The sequence below is a fragment of the Fusarium sambucinum genome, chromosome IV (genome assembly GCF_050947815.1).
Source record: "Fusarium sambucinum isolate potato_lamoka chromosome IV, whole genome shotgun sequence".
Classification (NCBI taxonomy): domain Eukaryota; kingdom Fungi; phylum Ascomycota; class Sordariomycetes; order Hypocreales; family Nectriaceae; genus Fusarium; species Fusarium sambucinum.
Window position 1 is genome coordinate 3,655,841 of NC_139291.1, and position 17,855 is coordinate 3,673,695.

Consider the following 17,855-nt stretch of genomic DNA (forward strand, 5'->3'; position numbering starts at 1 on the left):
AGTTCCATTTGAGCTTGCCGAGCTTGTTCCTCCATTTGAGCTTGTTCGTTCATTTGAGCTTGTTCCATTATAGGCAATTAATGTAAGAAATGATGATGATGATGAATTGTCGACGTTGCCTTCCCTTAATGGTCTATATAAGTTGACGAGGCAGGTCATAAAAGACTAGACTAAATTATTAGTGTACTCTTAGGCTAACTCTACACTAAAGATGATGTAATATTTCTATCTACCCCCAATAAGGATCCACCTGACTGGCTCGACCACTTACATAACACTCTTTGGTCAAACAGCCTTACGTAATACGACAAGGGCAATTGGAATTCGGTTCAACAGCTTCAATCAATCACCTCACGAAACCATAAAGCAAACCCCATCTCCCGCCCACGAACGACACGAGAGTACCACCCGTCCAGCACGAGGGAGTCGAGACGAAACGAGAGACATATACACGAAAACCAGACGACCGACCTCGACAACGTTAGCCCAGCATGAGTCAAGATATGCCCCCTCGGGGCGGGTACGAGCCCGTCCAGTACAAGGTGCGTTTGTCTGAAGAGTCGGAGGAAATGTTTCAAGCGGGAGATGGCATTTTACGGTGTTTTTGAGATCAATTGGCTTGGTTGCGATGCTTTGGAGACCAGGACTACACCACCATTCAACAAGAGAACGGACGACATGAAACAAACAGAAACAAGCAATTGCATCACGAATCAAAACGCTGACTTTCTCCAGCGAAACCTCCCCGCCAGGGGTTTCCGTCCCGGTATCCTCCTTCTCGGCATGGGCGCCGTTATGGGCTACGGCTGGTACAAGCTGATCGGTGGCATGCGCGAAGCCAAGTACGTTCTCTATCTCTACTCCAACTAAACAACGAGAACTAACAATCGCACAGCGAACTCGGTCGTGAAAAGATGTGGGCTCGCATCAACCTCATTCCCCTCCTCCAGGCCGAAGAGGACCGTGACCAGGTCCGACGATACCTAGCTGACCAGAAGCGCGAGAAGGAGCTTTTGGGCGACAACGCCAAGGTTTACAACAGCGACCGGTACGTTGACTTGTCTATCCTGGATTTGTCTCATGTACTAACAACAGCAGATTCGTGAGGCCGACTTTTGCTGTCACCCCTCCTCCTACCACAAACTAAGATACAACAACGGAAGCCGGGTCGGGTGGGATATGCTGTGTATATATGTTTTGACAAAGTGGTTTTGCAATCCATGTCTGGAATTGAAAGGGTTATGCAACTTTCCATTGACTAGCTGTGAAAAGAGAAAAGAGACAAAAAAGAACGTTTATATCTGACATCAGGATACCAGAAACGTTGGCCACCAGAAGCATAAGAGACGAAATCATTAGGCCGTTTTATGCTTAAACCATACTTCTTGGGCTATTTATTTTTATAGCCTAAAGACTAAAGGTCAACTCTTCTGCTACCCACTAGGCACTCTTAATCTTCTCCTCCGTCCATTCCCACAGCTTCTTACCCATTTCTTCACTAAAGCACATCTCATCACCCGCATTGGCCTTCCCAACAGGTTCATACAGTGCCACCTTTTCATCTTTCTTCATATCATCAGATGTTGCTGCCCAGACAGTGTTCAATCCGCCTTGCTCGACCGTCATCATTCGCGGGTTGGTCACGTACACGAGCATCCTCTTCCAGAAACTCAACTCGGTAACCAGTCCCGTAGCGATAACACCAGGATGAACAACCACACTTGTAATCTTGGGGTATCGTCTCTGAATCTCCTTTGCGAAGACGATATTTGCAAGTTTGCTCTGTCCGTAACGACCCCATGTTCCGAAGGCCATATGCTCCTGCTTCGAATGCAGTGTATCAAAGTCGATGCCATTCTTGGGATGACCTCTGTACCCGAGAGAAGTGAGACTGACAAAGCGCACATCGCTGTTTAGCTCTTCGGCCGTTTTGAGCATGATGGGTAGAAGAGCCATGAAGAGTGTTGCATTGCCAGTGTGGTTGATGCCGAATTGCAACTCAAGTCCATCTTGGGTGAGGCCATCGACAGCCATGACTCCTGCATTCGCAATAAATATGTCTAGACGATCATGTTTAAACTTCTTTGCTGCAGCGTGCATGTTTGCGATAGAAGTGAGATCGCATTCGAGGAACGTTGCAGGGATGGGAGAGATGTCTTTGATGAGAGACTCTGCGGCACTAGAGGACCGACCAGTGAAGTAGATGTGCGAAGGGTTGTGAGTTGCGAGTGTAGTGATAGACGATCTACCAAGACCAGATGTTCCTAGTATTATTAGTCGATGTATCTTGAATCAAGGAGTGTCTGTGGCCTTACCTCCAGTGACAAGAATGACTTTTCCTGCGAGGTTGGGAACATCGGTATCAGAGTCAAATCCGTTGTATGCAACCATCTTGATTGGCTTGAGATGTTTTATTTTTCAAATTGAAGAATAGTGGTAGTTCAGAACTGATAAGGATGTGTTTGTCCAGGCGTAGCGGTCCAGATACTGATGATGAACACCCAACGGACCAGAAGGGATCCTCCTTTTATACACATTCTACTTGACATTTTCATTTACTTATCGCTGGAATTTGTAATCATAAAGTTGATCGTTTGGCGTCATGATATGTCTGCTTTGTGAGACGCTTAGTAGATGAAGCGGGAGGATAATCCACCGATATGGACCGGGTTTTTGCAGTAGCGCAGGCTATCGCGACTACACCAACAATTGTGTGGGTTTGTGTTAGTGCGGGATAGTAGAGTATCCCTGCTCCCTGTCTGGCCTCGGCGATGATATCTCCCGTTACTGCGTAATTGATTTAAGCCTCAAGCCGGAACATGCCGCGAAGAGTACTTCTTCCTTGAGGATCAACTCATCCAAGTCTCGATCCCTGTAGGCACTTATTGATAACGGTTGAGAGACAAATCGTCCCTTGGATGTTGCCTGTCTGCTTTACCGTCTTCAAGTGATTCACAACATATTGATTTCAACATCAACTTCAATATTATTGCAATCAAGATGGTTTCTCAGATGTGTATTTGGCCTTGTCTTAGAATAGGCATTACAAAATATGTCAGAATTTTTGCTATGTTACCAGAAATAATATTCCATCCTATGTAGCGCCTTACTCCATCCACATTGAGCTTTCTTTCGGGTTCAATAGCCTAACCTGCCATCAGCTCTGCTAACAACTCTCTCTCCAGCTCGTCATCGTCGAAATCTGCACCATTATCTGTATTGGCGGTCTGCCCCTTGTCCCTATCCTCGACCGCCTCGTCGCCTGTTGGTACCGGCGTTGGGAGACCATCTTCTGTGTCATCGCCGTTGGGCGTCTGTATTGATCGCAGGCTAGATGCGCCGCGGTTTCGAGCTAGGCGTTGCTTCTTAGCCAGGACACTTTCGCCTATGCTTGCAGCTCCGTCGTCATCTGACTCATCCGCGTCGGCCTTGCGTTTAAGTGTCTGCTTGCTGTTTCCATCTACAGTCTCCACGTCGGATTCTGTCACAGTTGCGGCAACACTGCCTTCGTCATCATCATCGTCGTCGTCCATGAACTCGGCAAGTTCATCCTCAGCTTCGCCCCAGTCAAAGTCCTTGAGCTCTTGACCCGTTTGTGCATCTTCGGCTTCGTCGGCTTCTGAGGTGACTTCCGTAATATCATCTGCCCCCTTCTCCCTATCAGCATCAAGGATATCCAGATAATATGGACGCTCATCAAGTCTTCTCCATTGACTGAGACAGTCGATAAGCCAGTTCTGGTTAACGATTCTGATGCTGGCAATTTTGGCTGCCTGTTGCACCTTCTTTGTCCTGGGACGTGCTGATGAGACGACAAGATGTGTTACTCGCCTTGACACTGTATCCAAAACTTGGGCGCCGAAGCTCTGGGCCTGCAGTCCTATCTCAGACTCCTCCACTCTAACGCCAAGAGGTACCAGACCAGATAACACAATCACAAGACCAGACAAAACGTTGGACTTGAGTTCGTCAAGGATGTCTCCAGCGTCTGGGACCATGGACAGGTCAACTCCATCGTCGACAGATGGCCTTCTCTTGGACTTGCTGTGCGGAGGTGCGTGTGTTCCTTCCTTGTCTTTTCTCTCCGCTCGTCTCCTATCGTATGTCTCGTAGAAGGCGGTGTGTAGGTCTGTTAGATGGTCTTGGAGAGCAATAAGTTCCTCATCGTCGTCGACAAGAACATTTCGGTGGTGGATTGCTGATGCATCGTTATTGTTGGTTTCTTGCTGGTCGTCTTCTTTGTCGAGCTCCTCCTGCATGTGCAACAAAGGTCGATCCTTAATCTGCTTCTCCAACGTCTTCTCCTGCTCCTCTGCCTGGATCTTTAAGCTAGCTGCGTCGTCTCCGCTGCTCATTCTCACGAGCTCGTCCATTGGTGAAGCTTTGGGGGCCAACTTTGGGCCATTATCCACAGGCTTTGCCTTGAGAATGGGGAGGGCATCTTGTCGCTTGGGTAGGAAACTAGAATTGATGTCGCCAATACCCTTGAAGAAGTCGTACGGCACCACCTTGATCAGGTTGGGTCGGTTCATTGGCCACACGTCTGCGCGATCGTCGATGATCACCACCATGTCTGTGCTGACAGGAAATAGTCGTTGTAGGCTCTTTGATGTGATGCTGCCGTTCTCATCACGACTGATAACACGGTTTCCGAACAGCTTTTTGTCGGGGTCGACGATCTTGGCGATGTTGAGGGCATATGCGCGTGTTCCCATTGTGTAGACGTGCAGCTCATACATCTTGGAAACCTCCTCGAGGAATTCCATCAATCCAGGCCGAAGCTTGATGTAATATGTGCAACCACTGGTAACGCCGCGAGGACCGTCGTCATTAAGCTGGAAACTCTTGACGTCCTTGACGGCGTTGTGGTTGGGATTTGACAGATCGCGCTGCCACTCGCCGATGGTAGGCTCGATACAAGCATGAATGATGGTTTGATCGAGATCGACGACAAGGCTCAGCTTCCGTTGTCGGAGTAGACGCTTCTGATTCTCGTGCTCGGCCTTTGTGGCGACGTTTTCGCTTACTCTGAGGACGGTCTGGTCATGGCTCATGTTGATCATGGCGCGTTCTGTATCGAGGTTATCGCTCGCCCAGTTGATCTCGGTCATATCTGCACCGCACAGACTGCAGAGTCCCTGGACCTGAACTTCGTGACCACACGCTTCTTCGACCATAAGACATGGAGAATCAGCCGCGACCTTCTGACCCTCGCGGATGCGCCATTGCTTAAGCTTGCCCTCGGCGGGACTGTCAAACTCGGTGTATGTAGTTTCGTCCACCCAGTCATCTTCGTTGACCCTACGCCTCCAGTTGAACTTGTATTCGAATATACTCTCTTGCTTCTTGATCGAATCGCCGGGTTTCTTGAGGAGTTTCGTGATGATGATGGGGTAGTGTAGGCGCGAGCCTAGGGGAACGATTTTGTCGTACATTGTGGTATATGTTGGTGGTAGAATGTTATGTCTAGATTCTGATAAAGATAGCCTGAGATTGCTCGTCTTATGCTTTCAAGATCTGAGGCCAGGCGCGTTCACAATGCGGATGTAGCGACGTCTTCATGGCATCACCATCAAGCGTCGCGACAAAGCGAAAGTAAAGTAAGTGCACCAGGTCAAGAATCGCGTGGCGGAGTCGTCAATGGACAATGAGTGAGCGACTCGAAATAGTACGGGATGAAATGTTTGGTGCAAGAATAGAACGAGATTCGATTATTGACGCCTTTTATGCTTTGTTGAGGTTTGGTTTGGGCGCTTCTTTGATGGTTCAAAGGAAAATGGAATGGAAGCTTGCGCAAGAGTGACAAAGGTGACGCACTAAACTGGCAAAGCTCAGCTCTGGGTAGGTCACTATAGCTATAGCGCGGGCCAGCGGGCTCTCCTTGTAGTAAACTGCTTGCAACCACTACGAATAGCGATCACGTGGAGCCTTTCTATCAAGGACGGAGAGCGCTGGAACGTAATCCCGGCGCGGTTCTTTGCTGTGGGTGGCGTGGAGTGGGGTTCTGGAGTCTGGAGTCTGGAGTCGCGATCGCGATCGTTTGGTCAAAGCTTTGGGGAAAATAGATGCAAAGCAATGGATGGATAGGAAAGATAAACTCGAGATTGTAGCTTACACTGAATTGATAGTAACTCTTGTTTAGACTGTCCCTTTTCCTTAATTATGACTTGTTAAAGAAAAGAAGAAAGAAATAGATAAAACAAAGTCCACTATTCAAAATCCAATGCTTGCTTGATTGCTTGCTTGCTTGCTGGTCTGTTTTCTTTCCAAGAGAGATCCAATAAAGAATACGACTCTCTTAAAATGTTGCGACAGGAGGGGTCAAAAGTATGTGTGTCGTCACACCAAAACGCGGGGGAATATGTGTGTACAGAATTGTGTCAGCCAAGAAGACTGATCAGTTGCTGATAACAAAATAGTAGAGTACCGTAGGTAGTTTCTATAGATTCATCAGCTTTCATACTTTAACAAGGGAGATACAAAAAACATACCATAAAATAAAGAACCAATCGGATATATGAAATAATACCAGGTTTCTTTTCGTTTCGTCCTATGATGGCTTGACAACTACCGTGACAAAAAAAGGAACCTAACAAAGGTGGGAAGACCCGCCCTTTTTGTACCTGGAGTGAGCGCTGCAGCTGCAAACCCCAGTCCAGATCAAGCTCCTGTCAGTTCTGTCACATCATTCATTCATCAACACTTGAAGGTAGTTGAAGTTGATATTGATGCTGATACTTTTGTACTCGCGGATGAAGTGGATTTACAGACTCAAATTGTACCATATCTACTAGTTGCCATAGCTAGTCATCACCAACTCAGGCCCTATTCATCCCAGTCTCCTTTGTTCAATCCATGACGGAGATTCTTGGCCGAGGCTATCATTAAAACACCTTGTGTGGGGCTCCCAAGACACACGACTAAGAGTGGTCTCAGTTGGTGGCGTGTCCAAGTTACCCTAGATCAATTCGGGACTGCAACAATATCAGCAGTTTGATGTATCGTCTACAATTGAGTCACGCGCCCACGATACCTTCCGTTGCTTTTAATCGGTGTACAATACTTTTGCCTCCCATTACGGCATCTGCGGTCTTTTGTTTCTACGTATCGGAGAATTTGACAAAATGTGGTGAAACACCAAATGACACTATCAACCCACTCAAAATAGCTACAACTCACACGTCAACATCTCATCAATAACATTCGTCACCAAAAGTGGAGGCAACACAAAGTGAAAATACCAAAATTCTTCAAAACACTGGTATCAATCGCAAAAAGACAACAAATGACCTCCCACCAAAGACCAACCGTCTATATACATCCTTCGTTACATCCCATATAGCATCACTCATACCATCATTGTAGCCAATCCCTACATCAATATCAAACCATTTCACACTCATGCCGACGAATGAACAACTCTGTAACCCTCCGACACCAGCTTCGTGATCTCCTCGTTCTTGTGCTGCAGGATACCCAGAGCATACGCAACGTCGTTCCATTGTCGTTCCGTCTCGCATCTGCCGAGTCGAGCAGCGAGCTTGTCTGCCAGTTGCTTGGCGTGCTTGTCCTGATTGGCGCGTTAGTTACCATTTCTTCGACTGAATATTTGAAACATACCTTCTCGACAAATCCGAGTAGGAACTTGATGATTCTACGGAAGCTCTCCTCTTCCATGTTACCTCCAGCACTGAGTAGACTGAACATATCAACAAAGTGGTTGTAAACAGCGTTATCCTTGGTGCTAAGCTCAGTGAAGAACATTCTCGCGAGATCCGCAATTCTGCGATCTTCATCCTCAAGACACTTGGCCATCTCGCCGAGTTGACCCTTGACCTTGACCTGTCCAGCAAGAATCAGGAACGTCAGCGTCATGAGACATGTTCGCTTGACTGACGCGTCGTCATCCGCCAGTCGACGGTACAAGAAGTCGGTGTTCTCGTCAATGAGGTGGTTAAAGCAAACAGCCATATCTCCAAGGGCAATGACAGCGTTGCTTCGGACTGTCGCGTTGGGCGATCGCTCCATAATGGTGATGAGCAGGGGCAGGTTGGTCTCACAGTATTCTGCAGATACGCACATGAGCTTGGCGAGACACAATGTCGCAGCGGCTTGAAGTCCCTTGTCGGCGTATGTCGTGTTATTGGCGCAGATCTCAGACACCAGCGGGCCAAAGACAGCCAGCAGTGAACTGGGGCCGTACAAAAGTTCTCGCTCACGAATATGCGCCATAGCTTCTGTAAAGTCGTCTTCGGTTGTTCCTCCGATGAGGTCCAACTCGTCTGCATCCTCCTTGTCCTTATCGTTCTTGGCTGGTGCTTGCTTCTCCTTCTCCTGCTTTCTGCGCTTAAAGTCAAGTTCGCACAACTCAAGGTGAACAATCTGCTTAATGGCGACGTGACCGACAATGAAGAGAAGCTGCGAAAGAGCGATAGCGTTGTCGCGTTTCCTGGACTTGTCGCCTTGAGACTGGGACTGAAGCTGAGACTGAATTTGATCTTCCATCTGTACAGACTTTGTCTCGTCACTAGATCCGGGCCGCGAGTTGGGCTGTGAAGATGGTGGCGAACGAGACTGTCCAAACACCTGTTTTGACTTTCGCCGAATCAGATCTGAGCAGAGAGTGTCGGGATGTTTGGAGACAGCATAAATAGCACTGATGGCTTGCTCAGCTACACCATACCACTCCTTGCTGTCCGACTGGACTTCGGTGATAGCAGCCAGTCTCACTGACACTGCATGGTCGTTCGGAAGTCGTGAGAACTTAACGGTCGAGTCCTTTGCTTGTCGTCCAGTAGGGTTGATTCGCCTCAAGGCAATGCAAGTGAACTTGGCCAGTTGCAAATCGCTACGTCCGTATGCACCAAGACCAGTTCGGAGCATAGTCTCCATCTCACCAACGACGATTTCCGGGTTCGCTGTGGCGAGCATTCCCAGAACAATGATGGCACCTCGTCGTTGAGTACGAGAAATCTCACGCTTCTGGACACCGTAAACCTGCCACAATTTGTTGACAACAACCTCGGGAATCATGCCGCCCTTCATCATTGTCGCCAAAAGCTGCTCAAGGGAAGTGAGCTCCGCTGGCGTGGCGCCAAAGGTCAGACTGATCATGTTTCGCGCAATATAGTTGGCTGCGTCGTTCGGGCTGAAAGAGTCAGGGGCCTCGAAGAATAGTCGCTTGTAGCATTCGATCAGATGTGTTTGGACACCCTTGCCTTCGTCGCTGTTGCCCTTGGTCCAGATGAGACGAAGCATACGTCGGATACCAACCTTGTTCTGCTCAATGTTGTAGGCGTCGCCAACTTCGAAAAAGTCAATGGCCTCAATGACTTCGCTCTTGTTCCTCGAACCAAGGAGTTGACAAATAATGGTAGTGGCCTCATCAATGACTTCGATGAACTTCAACGCTTCGTTGTAGTATCTCCTGGTCAGTGTGAGTTTCTCCATGGCCTCACCAGTGGCAGCCTCCTCCTGAGCCTTCTGGATGGTAGCCGCCTTATCCTCTTCGGTCATCTGTGTAGGCTTCTGAGGAGAGCCAAGCTGCGTGGCTTCGTCCAGAAGCTCGTTATCGACTGTTGTATTCGCTTGGTCGCTACCGAAGCCAGGGACACCAGGGGGAGGCCTCAAAGCATCCAGTTCCTCTTGTACCTTGTCCAAACGAGCTTGCCATTCCTTTCGAGAAAGCTGTGCACCATGCATGACTGTGAAGGGGTGGGTCTTGATGAATGCACTCAGCAGTTTGATGGCGTTACGCCTGACATTGCTGCTCTTATCCTCCAAACTTCTGCATGCAAGTTCAGCTGCCTTTTGTCGTCGCTTAGGAAACTTTTGAGCAAGATCGCAAAGTCGTATATATACTTGCATTGTTCTGGATCGACAATAGGGGTTGATATCCAGGAATCGCTCTTCCAACACGTCGAAAAAGGCGTTGAGCTGGGACTTGTGGTTTTCGCTACGCTCATCCTGCTTGCTGAGATGGGCAACCATGTTTCCGCAAACCTCAATCAATGCACATCGGAGAGTGTATGACTATACTTGTTAGTCATAAATTCGGAGCACAGTTTTGGCGACTTACCTCGCTGTCAAGTTGCTTCGCAAGCATGGTCATCTGCTTAATCACCAACCGAGGAGCCAGCTCAGATATCTTAACGATAAAGGAAGAAACTGACTTAGGTCCTCGATTATCGTTTGAGTTGAACTCCTTGTTGCTAATCTCGCGCAGCACTTCATCAGCCAGCTGAGGATAGTCGTATGTCTCGGCCAAAATGTGTAAAAACTCGGCCATGGGTTCTGACAAGTGTTCGTAATATGTCAAGTTTTGAATGATGTTGATTTGCGCCGCTATCATTTGTGAGTCTTTTGTATTTCAGCATTGACAACTCGCAATACATACCGTATGCGTGGCCATGGTGCTTCACAGCAATACAAAGGACCTTGAAGCAGTGCATTCTGATCGATGTAGTCTTAACCCGTTGCTCACTCTCCAAAACCATGTAAACCGGTCGAGTAAGGAGACCAATGAAAGTATCTCTCTCACTTGTCGTCAGGAAGATCTTGGAGAGCTTGAGCTTGAGGACCTTGCACATAACCTCTAAAGCCGCCTGCAGCTGTGTAGCCGAATCCCAAGCTGCATCTTTGTCCCTGGCAGGGCCCTTTTTGGGCTTCCCTCGACCTCTGGCAGCTGGTGCTGTTGGTGTCTTCTCGGCAGCCTTTGTCTCAACTGCAGCGATCGTCCATTGCAGGAGGAAACCGTATATTTCGAGGAGTCTCTTGTGGTGGGCAATCGAGTCCTGCTCGTCGGGGGAGTCGATATCGGAGTGAACAGAGTCGGCCTCTGCACTTAAGCCACTCATGATCAGGTCGAAGATCTTGCTGAGGGCGTGGGTAGGGAGGTGTGCGGTGTATCTGGGATTTTCTAGCTCAGAATGTTGTCCCAACGAGGTCGGTGTATCAGGGGATGTGTGAAGGGAAATGGGGGCTAACTTGAGAAGGAACTGCAACGAATCCATGTGGGAGGCGCGCATGATTGCATCTGGGTTATCGGCGACTGCATCGACGATTGGGTTCAGAACCGAGTTGACCAACGGTAGAGTAAGGGCATCGGGGTCGTTTTCGCAGTCAAAGAGAGCGCTGTCAGCCTCGGGCGTAGCTATGCTAGCCGGGTCTATGTAGTGCTTCAGAGCATCGTTGAGGTCGAAGTCAACAGTATCCATGGCTGGCGATTCGAAGGAGTCGTCGCAATGGAGCGAGTGACAATAAAGGAAAGAAGAGAAACGGTGAAACGTGAAGGGCCTAATCAAAGGGGTATCATAAAGGTATCGTAGTGTCAGTGGTTCTTCAATATATATCGACCGAATCTGCGACCAAGCGTGCACCGTTGAATACCGGATCCGTCGGTATTGTTGTTGTTGACGATGGTAGCCCGCACTTGATGCTATGGAGTCGGTGGAGGGTATTTGCTTGGAGGGGATGGTCAAACCCTGGGCAACGTTTGTTTTTGTTTTGTTTGTCGCGACCAGTCAGGACCCTTCCCCGCCATGTGCCCGCTAGAGCCAGCGCGTTGGGCCTACCAAACCCCTGTAAGCATACCTAAATTCGAGTCTTTGTCTCTGATCTTGTCTTGTCGCAACCCCTCCAAAACTCGATTACACCTTTAAAATCTTGTCTAGGTAGTTTGCTGTTCCAAACAACCTATCATAGGGTCTCCTTTCTTTTATTGTTTTATTCACCTTCCACTTGTTTCGATTGACTGTAAGAGCACTTGAAGGCAATTCCTTCTAACCACAAAACGAATACGAGACCATGACAACAGCGGTTCAGCAACATGTGGAAGAGAGTTTCGACATCCATGAAGATTTGAGGACGGAAGATACGGAGATGATGGCGGAGGAGGAACGCACCGAAGAGGCTGCGCCAATGGAAGATGACGAGGGCGTTCGAGAGTTTCAGCAGTACCAAAATCGTCACATGCAACAACGGCATCACCAACCACAGCCTGAACCTGAACCTCAAGAGGACGAAGATGAGGAGCCAGAAGAGGAGGAATCTGAAGAAGAAGCCGTGGACCGTAGTGTTCAAGCAGACATGGATAAACTGCAAAGTGACTTCCCTGGCTTTCGAAATCGGTACCGCTTGATTAAACGTATCGGTGAAGGTATACAGACTCTTAACCTTTTCATACAACACTCCCAATTGATACTAACGACCACTTACAGGAACCTTCTCGACTGTTTACAAGGCAGAGGATATAATGTACGATCACTACGATAACAGCTGGGATTACGAAGAAGACTCGTCAAAGTGGACACCGCCTCCAAGCTCAACTGAAAGCCCTGTTCGACGTCCTCGTCGCAAGGCACGCTACGTCGCCATCAAGAAGATTTACGTCACATCAAGTCCGTCGCGCATTCTGAATGAGCTGGAACTTCTTCACGATCTTCGCCAATGTCCTTCTGTTTGCCCTCTGATCACCGCCTTTCGGGAAACAGACCAAGTCGTTGCTATTCTCCCATACTTCCGACACGGAGATTTCCGAACGTACTTTCGCGACTTGACTGTCCCCGAAATCTCTATCTATCTACGCGAACTTTTTACTGCTCTGAAGAGTGTGCACGACCACAAGATTCTTCACCGAGATATCAAGCCTACGAACTTCCTTTACGACCCAGGTACCCAGCGAGGAGTTCTTGTTGACTTTGGTCTTGCTGAAAGAGAAGGCTCTGACGCCAAAGCTTGCCTCTGCCATGAAAGTCGAGAGGTCCGCAAGCATCGTCAAGCAAACTCAGTGTGGGCCCAGAATGCTGCCACGCCCCAGACTGGTTATCCCAAGTCCGACACACGTTCGTCCCGTCGCGCCAACCGTGCAGGTACTCGAGGTTTCCGTGCTCCTGAAGTACTCTTCAAATGTACGGAGCAAAGCACAGCCATCGACATCTGGTCTGCAGGTGTTATCCTCCTCACAATTCTGTCCAAGAGATTCCCCTTCTTCAACTCAGCAGATGACGTTGAAGCCATGATTGAGATAGCAACCATCTTTGGCTCCAAGCGCATGAAGGCTGCAGGTCTACTCCATGGATGCGTCTTTGAAACGAGCATCCCTACTGTCGGTCAGGGAGGCTTCTCGATGGAGAAGATCATCATGTGGAGCACATGTCGAGGAGAAGACAAGCCTTTGACACCAGACGAGAAGATGGCTATTAGCTTTCTCGAGTGGTGCATGGAGCTGGACCCTAGCAGGAGAATTACAGCTGCTGAAGCACTAGAGCATGAGTTTCTTCAGCTTGGCGAATTGGAGGCTGAACAAAGGGCATACAACGAGGAATTGGCAGCGGAGTACTGATTGGAACAAATGTATAACTGATGGAATAATAGCATGCATGGATAGGCGTTGGGTTTGAGTATGGTTAATTAACAGTTGGCTTGGTAGATATATAGGCCAACATGACAGCGATACCCGTTGATCAACCATCTTTAGCGACGATATAATGCATGGATGACATCGATAGAGCGACAGTCACGAGTTGTCGGTCACATTTGAACTTAAAATAATATCATTTAATCATGGGCGAAAATCGATTTTTATTTCGTTAACTCCGTGCAAGAGTCCCTGATGCAATGCCCGAAGCCGACCGACCTAGGTCCCTGGCCCATCTTTCCCGAGCGCAGGGAGACCTTTTCTTCTCCAGTGCCCGCAGGCTTTGTTCTTCACCGGGGTTGGAGAGGTTTTGTTTTCCGTTTGTAGAATTTCCCATACAAGCCCAACCGACTCCTCAAGCATTTACAGAACAGTTGCGATGCTTCGCTTAAGCGACGAGCTCAACGACACCACCGGCCTGCTTGATCTTCTCCTCAGCAAGGCGGCTGACCCAGCGGGCGCGAACGACCAGAGGGATCTCAGGGAGACGGCCCTTTCCGAGGACCTTGGAGTAACCGAGAGGGAGGAGGTCGAGGACGGGGACGGTGTCCTTCTTCTCACCCTTGACGTAGGCGTCACGGGTCTCCTGGGGAACGAGAGACCAGAGCTAGAGGGAGTTAGTTAGAGTCTGAAGAAAAATTTTGCGACCGATTCAGACGAGTCGCACGGGGTTGTATGTACCTTGTCGAGGTTGATGATGGGCTTCCAGAAGTGGGCTTGCTGCTTGTGGAAGTATCGCATACCAACCTTACCGAAGTAACCGGGATGGTACTTGTCCATGTTGGTACGGTGGTGGTGCTGACCACCAGCAAGACCACGACCACCGGGATGCTTGCGGTGCTTTCCGACACGTCCCTTACCGGCGGAAACGTGGCCGCGGCTGAAATCACAAGTCAGTCCATCAAATATTCCAATATTTTATACGTTGAATCGATTTCGTCGGGATTCGTCGTGGAAGAGCAGCCGCCGACAAAGGGCGATTATTGTGAGCTCCAGCGGTCTATCTCAACTGATTCTCACAACAGCGAGAATACAGTAGAAACGGACGCGGTCTCTCTCAACGACCAACCTCGTCGACGGCGAGGGGGATGAGGACATACTGCTTGCGGGTCTTCGACAAACGGGTAGGCATGGCGACGGCTGTGGGTGATTGTCGACTTTTCCGGTGTTCACAGGTCGAAGGCTGGAAATGGGTGGTGATGTTCGATAAAGCCTGACACTTTTTTCGATCAGCAAGGGCAAGACAACCCTAAAGAAATGTGCGGAAGGAGTGGGTCTGAAGTGCCTTCCATTTTTGAAAGTGGAGGGGAAATGTTAGTGTCAGCTGACCTCGTGGTTTGACCGTGGTGAAGCTCGGTGAGGGATCCACCAGCCATTAGAGGTCAAGGGTAAGTTCATGTATCAAGACGCGGTCACAAACGCGGTATCAAGAGATCATTCAGCAAACTCAATAATCTCATCAAGATGGCGAAAAATAACATGGAAGATATTACGAGTGACATGGAAAAGCTAGACTTTCACCACCCTTACACACCTTATGATGTCCAAGAGCAGTTTATGAAGGCTGTTTATAGTGTCTTGGAAAGTGGTCATGGTCAAGTTGGCATCTTGGAGAGCCCAACCGGTACAGTAAGTAATCTCAACAACTTTTTGTTCTGTTCATTAAACATTTCTGGTGTATCATGAAGCAGAATAATTCACTGACAAAAAACAGGGCAAGTCGCTTTCACTCATTTGTGCTTCATTAACGTGGCTGCGAAATCACAAATCCAATCAATTCGAAGCCTCAATTCAAGAATCTGCAGAAGCATACAAAGACGAACCATCCTGGCTCGTTGAGCAACTCCTTCGTCGCAAGCGTGAAGAGCTTGTCACCCGCTGGGAGGAGCGAGAAAAGCGCTTAGAAACCCTCCGTCTCAAAGAAAAAGCCCAAGAAGAGCGCGCCCGCAAACGCCGTCGCGTTGAGGACTCGCTACTTAGTGGTAGGTCACGCGTAGTAGAAGATGAGGATGCCGAGTGGTTACTCGATGACCCTGATGATCGACATGATACCCCTCAAGATTCGCTGTCAGGGTTGAGTAAGGAGGCGAGAGAAGTCCTCGCGAGTATTGGCCTGGGAGGGGCTAGGAAGCCCGAGGAGGAAGACGACCTCGTAGAGGAACCGATCAAGGTGCGAACGCTTGTGATAAGCTGTAAATGCCGTATAGTAACAGGAATAGATCTATTACACGTCAAGAACACATTCTCAACTTTCGCAATTCATCACCGAACTTCGTCGTCCTTCATTTCCACCGTCATTACCGACATCGCTTGCCAAGCAGGAAGAGACGAAAACCGAAGCAGTCAAACTCCTGCCACTATCTTCTCGGCAAAGACTATGCATCAACCCTTCAGTCTCGCGATTAGGTTCCGTTCAAGCTATCAACGACCGCTGCTCAGAGCTTCAACAACCGAAATCCGGCCAAAAATGTCCATTTGTCCCCAAGGAGGATCTTGTTTCGCAAACCCATCAATTTCGTGACTCAGCTTTGGCTACGTTACCCGACATAGAAGACCTCCATCAGCTGGGCAAGTCACTTGCTGTGTGCCCTTACTATGCATCACGAACTGCCCTGCCAGGTGCCGAGATCATCACACTTCCTTACCCTCTCTTATTGCAGAAAAGTGCAAGAGATGCTCTTGGGGTCAAATTGGAAGGCAGCATTGTCATCGTTGATGAAGCGCATAACATTATGGATGCAGTGGCCAACGTTCACGCGGCTGAAATAAAGCTGAGCGACTTACGAAGAGGTCGTGGAATGCTGGGCATATATGTCAAGAGATTTGGCAAGAAATTGAAGGGAGTCAATCGGGTCAACGTTGGAAGAGTAGGAAGAGTCATCGATGGTCTTAGCGAATGGATGGACGGTGCTCTAAAATTCAAGGTCATTTCACTTCTCCCTCCAGTGTAACAATTACTGACATTCTGACAGCAAGAACATGGCATCGTGGATCCTAATGATTTGACGCGGCCCAAGGGCATTGATCAGATCAACATGTTTGAGCTGATACAGTATATCCAAGAATCGAAGCTCGCCTTCAAAATCGAGAGTTATATATCTCACGTCGAGAGTGAAGAATCTGGTGCAAAAACACCCAGATCAAGTACACCAGTGCTGCACTCTTTGGTATCGTTTCTCATCGCCCTCACAAACCTCAGTTCTGAAGGTCGGATCTTCTACGAAAGGATCAAAGGTCCCACTCCCGATATACAACTTTCTTATTTGCTTCTATCGCCGACTCATGCATTCTCGTCTATTGCGTCGAGCGCGAGAGCAGTTATCCTTGCTGGAGGTACAATGTCACCGTTTGACGATTACAAAGACCACCTGTTCCCCTCGCTGGAGCCAGATAAAGTCACAACTTTGAGCTGTGGCCATGTCATTCCACCAGAGAACTTGTGTGTTTGGACGCTAGCATCATCACGACCTGGCGCACCACCCTTTGAGTTCAGTTTCCAGAAGCGAGGCGACACAGAAATGATAACTCAGTTGGGTCTCGCAGTATTGAACCTCTGTTCATTAGTTCCGGACGGCGTTGTTATTTTCTTCCCCAGTTATGGATACCTCGATGAGGTAGTTTCTGTTTGGCAAAAGAACCAAGGCACAAGTACACAGTCAGTCTGGGACCGATTAGGAACGCGCAAAGCATTGTTTAAAGAAACTAGAGGCGCATCAAGCGAAGAAGTTCTACAAGAGTACTCTAACGCCATCCAAGGCGAAAAGAGTAATGGAAAAGGCGCTCTTCTTCTCAGCGTTGTTGGTGGTAAGATGTCTGAAGGCATCAACTTCTCCGACCGTCTTGGTCGTTGTGTACTGGTCATTGGCCTGCCCTATCCCAATATCGCATCACCAGACTGGAAAGCCAAGATTGAATACATCGAGACGACAACACGAAACAACCTCGTAGCACAGGGCACAACTCAGGAACAAGCCGTGCACAAGGCGAAACAGACGGCACGGGACTTTTACGAAAACGCTTGTATGCGGGCTGTCAACCAGAGTATCGGCCGTGCAATCCGGCACCGAGGCGACTATGCGGCGATAGTGCTCGTGGATCGACGGTATGGCACGGAGAGGATCCGGGGCAAACTACCGGGGTGGATCAGAGGCGGATTAGTGGGAGATAGTCACGAGAAGGGTCTTGGAGGGTTGATGGGCGCTGTCGGAGGATTTTTCCGAGGAAAGAAGAGTCAGAGGTAATGTGTGGCTTGTTCTATCTGGATGTGACAGTCACGAGACAGTTCGAGATTATGCTTGAGCTTGTCCAAAGATGGGAGCTGTCTCTTTCGTGGAGGTCGAGACCCTTCTTGGCAGTTGCAGAAACGGTGGATGAAGAGACGAATGGAATTGCAGGTGGCAGTTTTAGGCTTTTCCGCCACAGATTGTACTTTGATGAG

The 17,855-nt window shown here is 48.8% G+C and overlaps 7 protein-coding genes across 7 annotated transcripts; 3 read left to right on the forward strand and 4 right to left on the reverse strand.

Moving 5' to 3' along the window:
* Positions 1-491: 491 nt before the first annotated feature.
* On the forward strand, positions 492-1,147 carry FSST1_001194 (NADH-ubiquinone oxidoreductase subunit GRIM-19; the record flags this gene model as incomplete). Its single annotated transcript, XM_083226009.1, has 4 exons — positions 492-542; positions 736-842; positions 896-1,048; positions 1,099-1,147. The coding sequence occupies 4 exons, from the start codon at positions 492-494 to the stop codon at positions 1,145-1,147; spliced, it is 360 nt and encodes a 119-aa protein (XP_083091376.1).
* A 293-nt stretch (positions 1,148-1,440) lies between these two features.
* Positions 1,441-2,391, reverse strand: FSST1_001195 (uncharacterized protein; the record flags this gene model as incomplete). The annotated part of the gene is made up of 2 exons (XM_083226020.1): positions 1,441-2,264; positions 2,316-2,391. The coding sequence occupies 2 exons, from the start codon at positions 2,389-2,391 to the stop codon at positions 1,441-1,443; spliced, it is 900 nt and encodes a 299-aa protein (XP_083091377.1).
* Positions 2,392-3,146: 755 nt separating this feature from the next.
* Positions 3,147-5,435, reverse strand: FSST1_001196 (protein serine/threonine phosphatase; the record flags this gene model as incomplete). The annotated part of the gene is made up of 1 exon (XM_083226031.1): positions 3,147-5,435. One exon carries the CDS (start codon positions 5,433-5,435, stop codon positions 3,147-3,149), a length of 2,289 nt encoding a protein of 762 aa, XP_083091378.1.
* A 1,964-nt stretch (positions 5,436-7,399) lies between these two features.
* Positions 7,400-11,216, reverse strand: FSST1_001197 (condensin subunit YCS4; the record flags this gene model as incomplete). The annotated part of the gene is made up of 4 exons (XM_083226041.1): positions 7,400-7,570; positions 7,621-10,032; positions 10,079-10,344; positions 10,397-11,216. 4 exons carry the CDS (start codon positions 11,214-11,216, stop codon positions 7,400-7,402), a joined length of 3,669 nt encoding a protein of 1,222 aa, XP_083091379.1.
* A 589-nt stretch (positions 11,217-11,805) lies between these two features.
* On the forward strand, positions 11,806-13,342 carry FSST1_001198 (serine/threonine protein kinase CDC7; the record flags this gene model as incomplete). Its single annotated transcript, XM_083226052.1, has 2 exons — positions 11,806-12,157; positions 12,219-13,342. The coding sequence occupies 2 exons, from the start codon at positions 11,806-11,808 to the stop codon at positions 13,340-13,342; spliced, it is 1,476 nt and encodes a 491-aa protein (XP_083091380.1).
* A 463-nt stretch (positions 13,343-13,805) lies between these two features.
* FSST1_001199 (60S ribosomal protein uL15) lies at positions 13,806-14,549 on the reverse strand (the record flags this gene model as incomplete). Its single annotated transcript, XM_083226063.1, has 3 exons — positions 13,806-14,024; positions 14,099-14,297; positions 14,518-14,549. The coding sequence occupies 3 exons, from the start codon at positions 14,547-14,549 to the stop codon at positions 13,806-13,808; spliced, it is 450 nt and encodes a 149-aa protein (XP_083091381.1).
* A 332-nt stretch (positions 14,550-14,881) lies between these two features.
* FSST1_001200 (DNA helicase) lies at positions 14,882-17,658 on the forward strand (the record flags this gene model as incomplete). The annotated part of the gene is made up of 4 exons (XM_083226073.1): positions 14,882-15,046; positions 15,132-15,587; positions 15,637-16,341; positions 16,390-17,658. The coding sequence occupies 4 exons, from the start codon at positions 14,882-14,884 to the stop codon at positions 17,656-17,658; spliced, it is 2,595 nt and encodes an 864-aa protein (XP_083091382.1).
* Between the last annotated feature and the right edge of the window lie 197 nt (positions 17,659-17,855).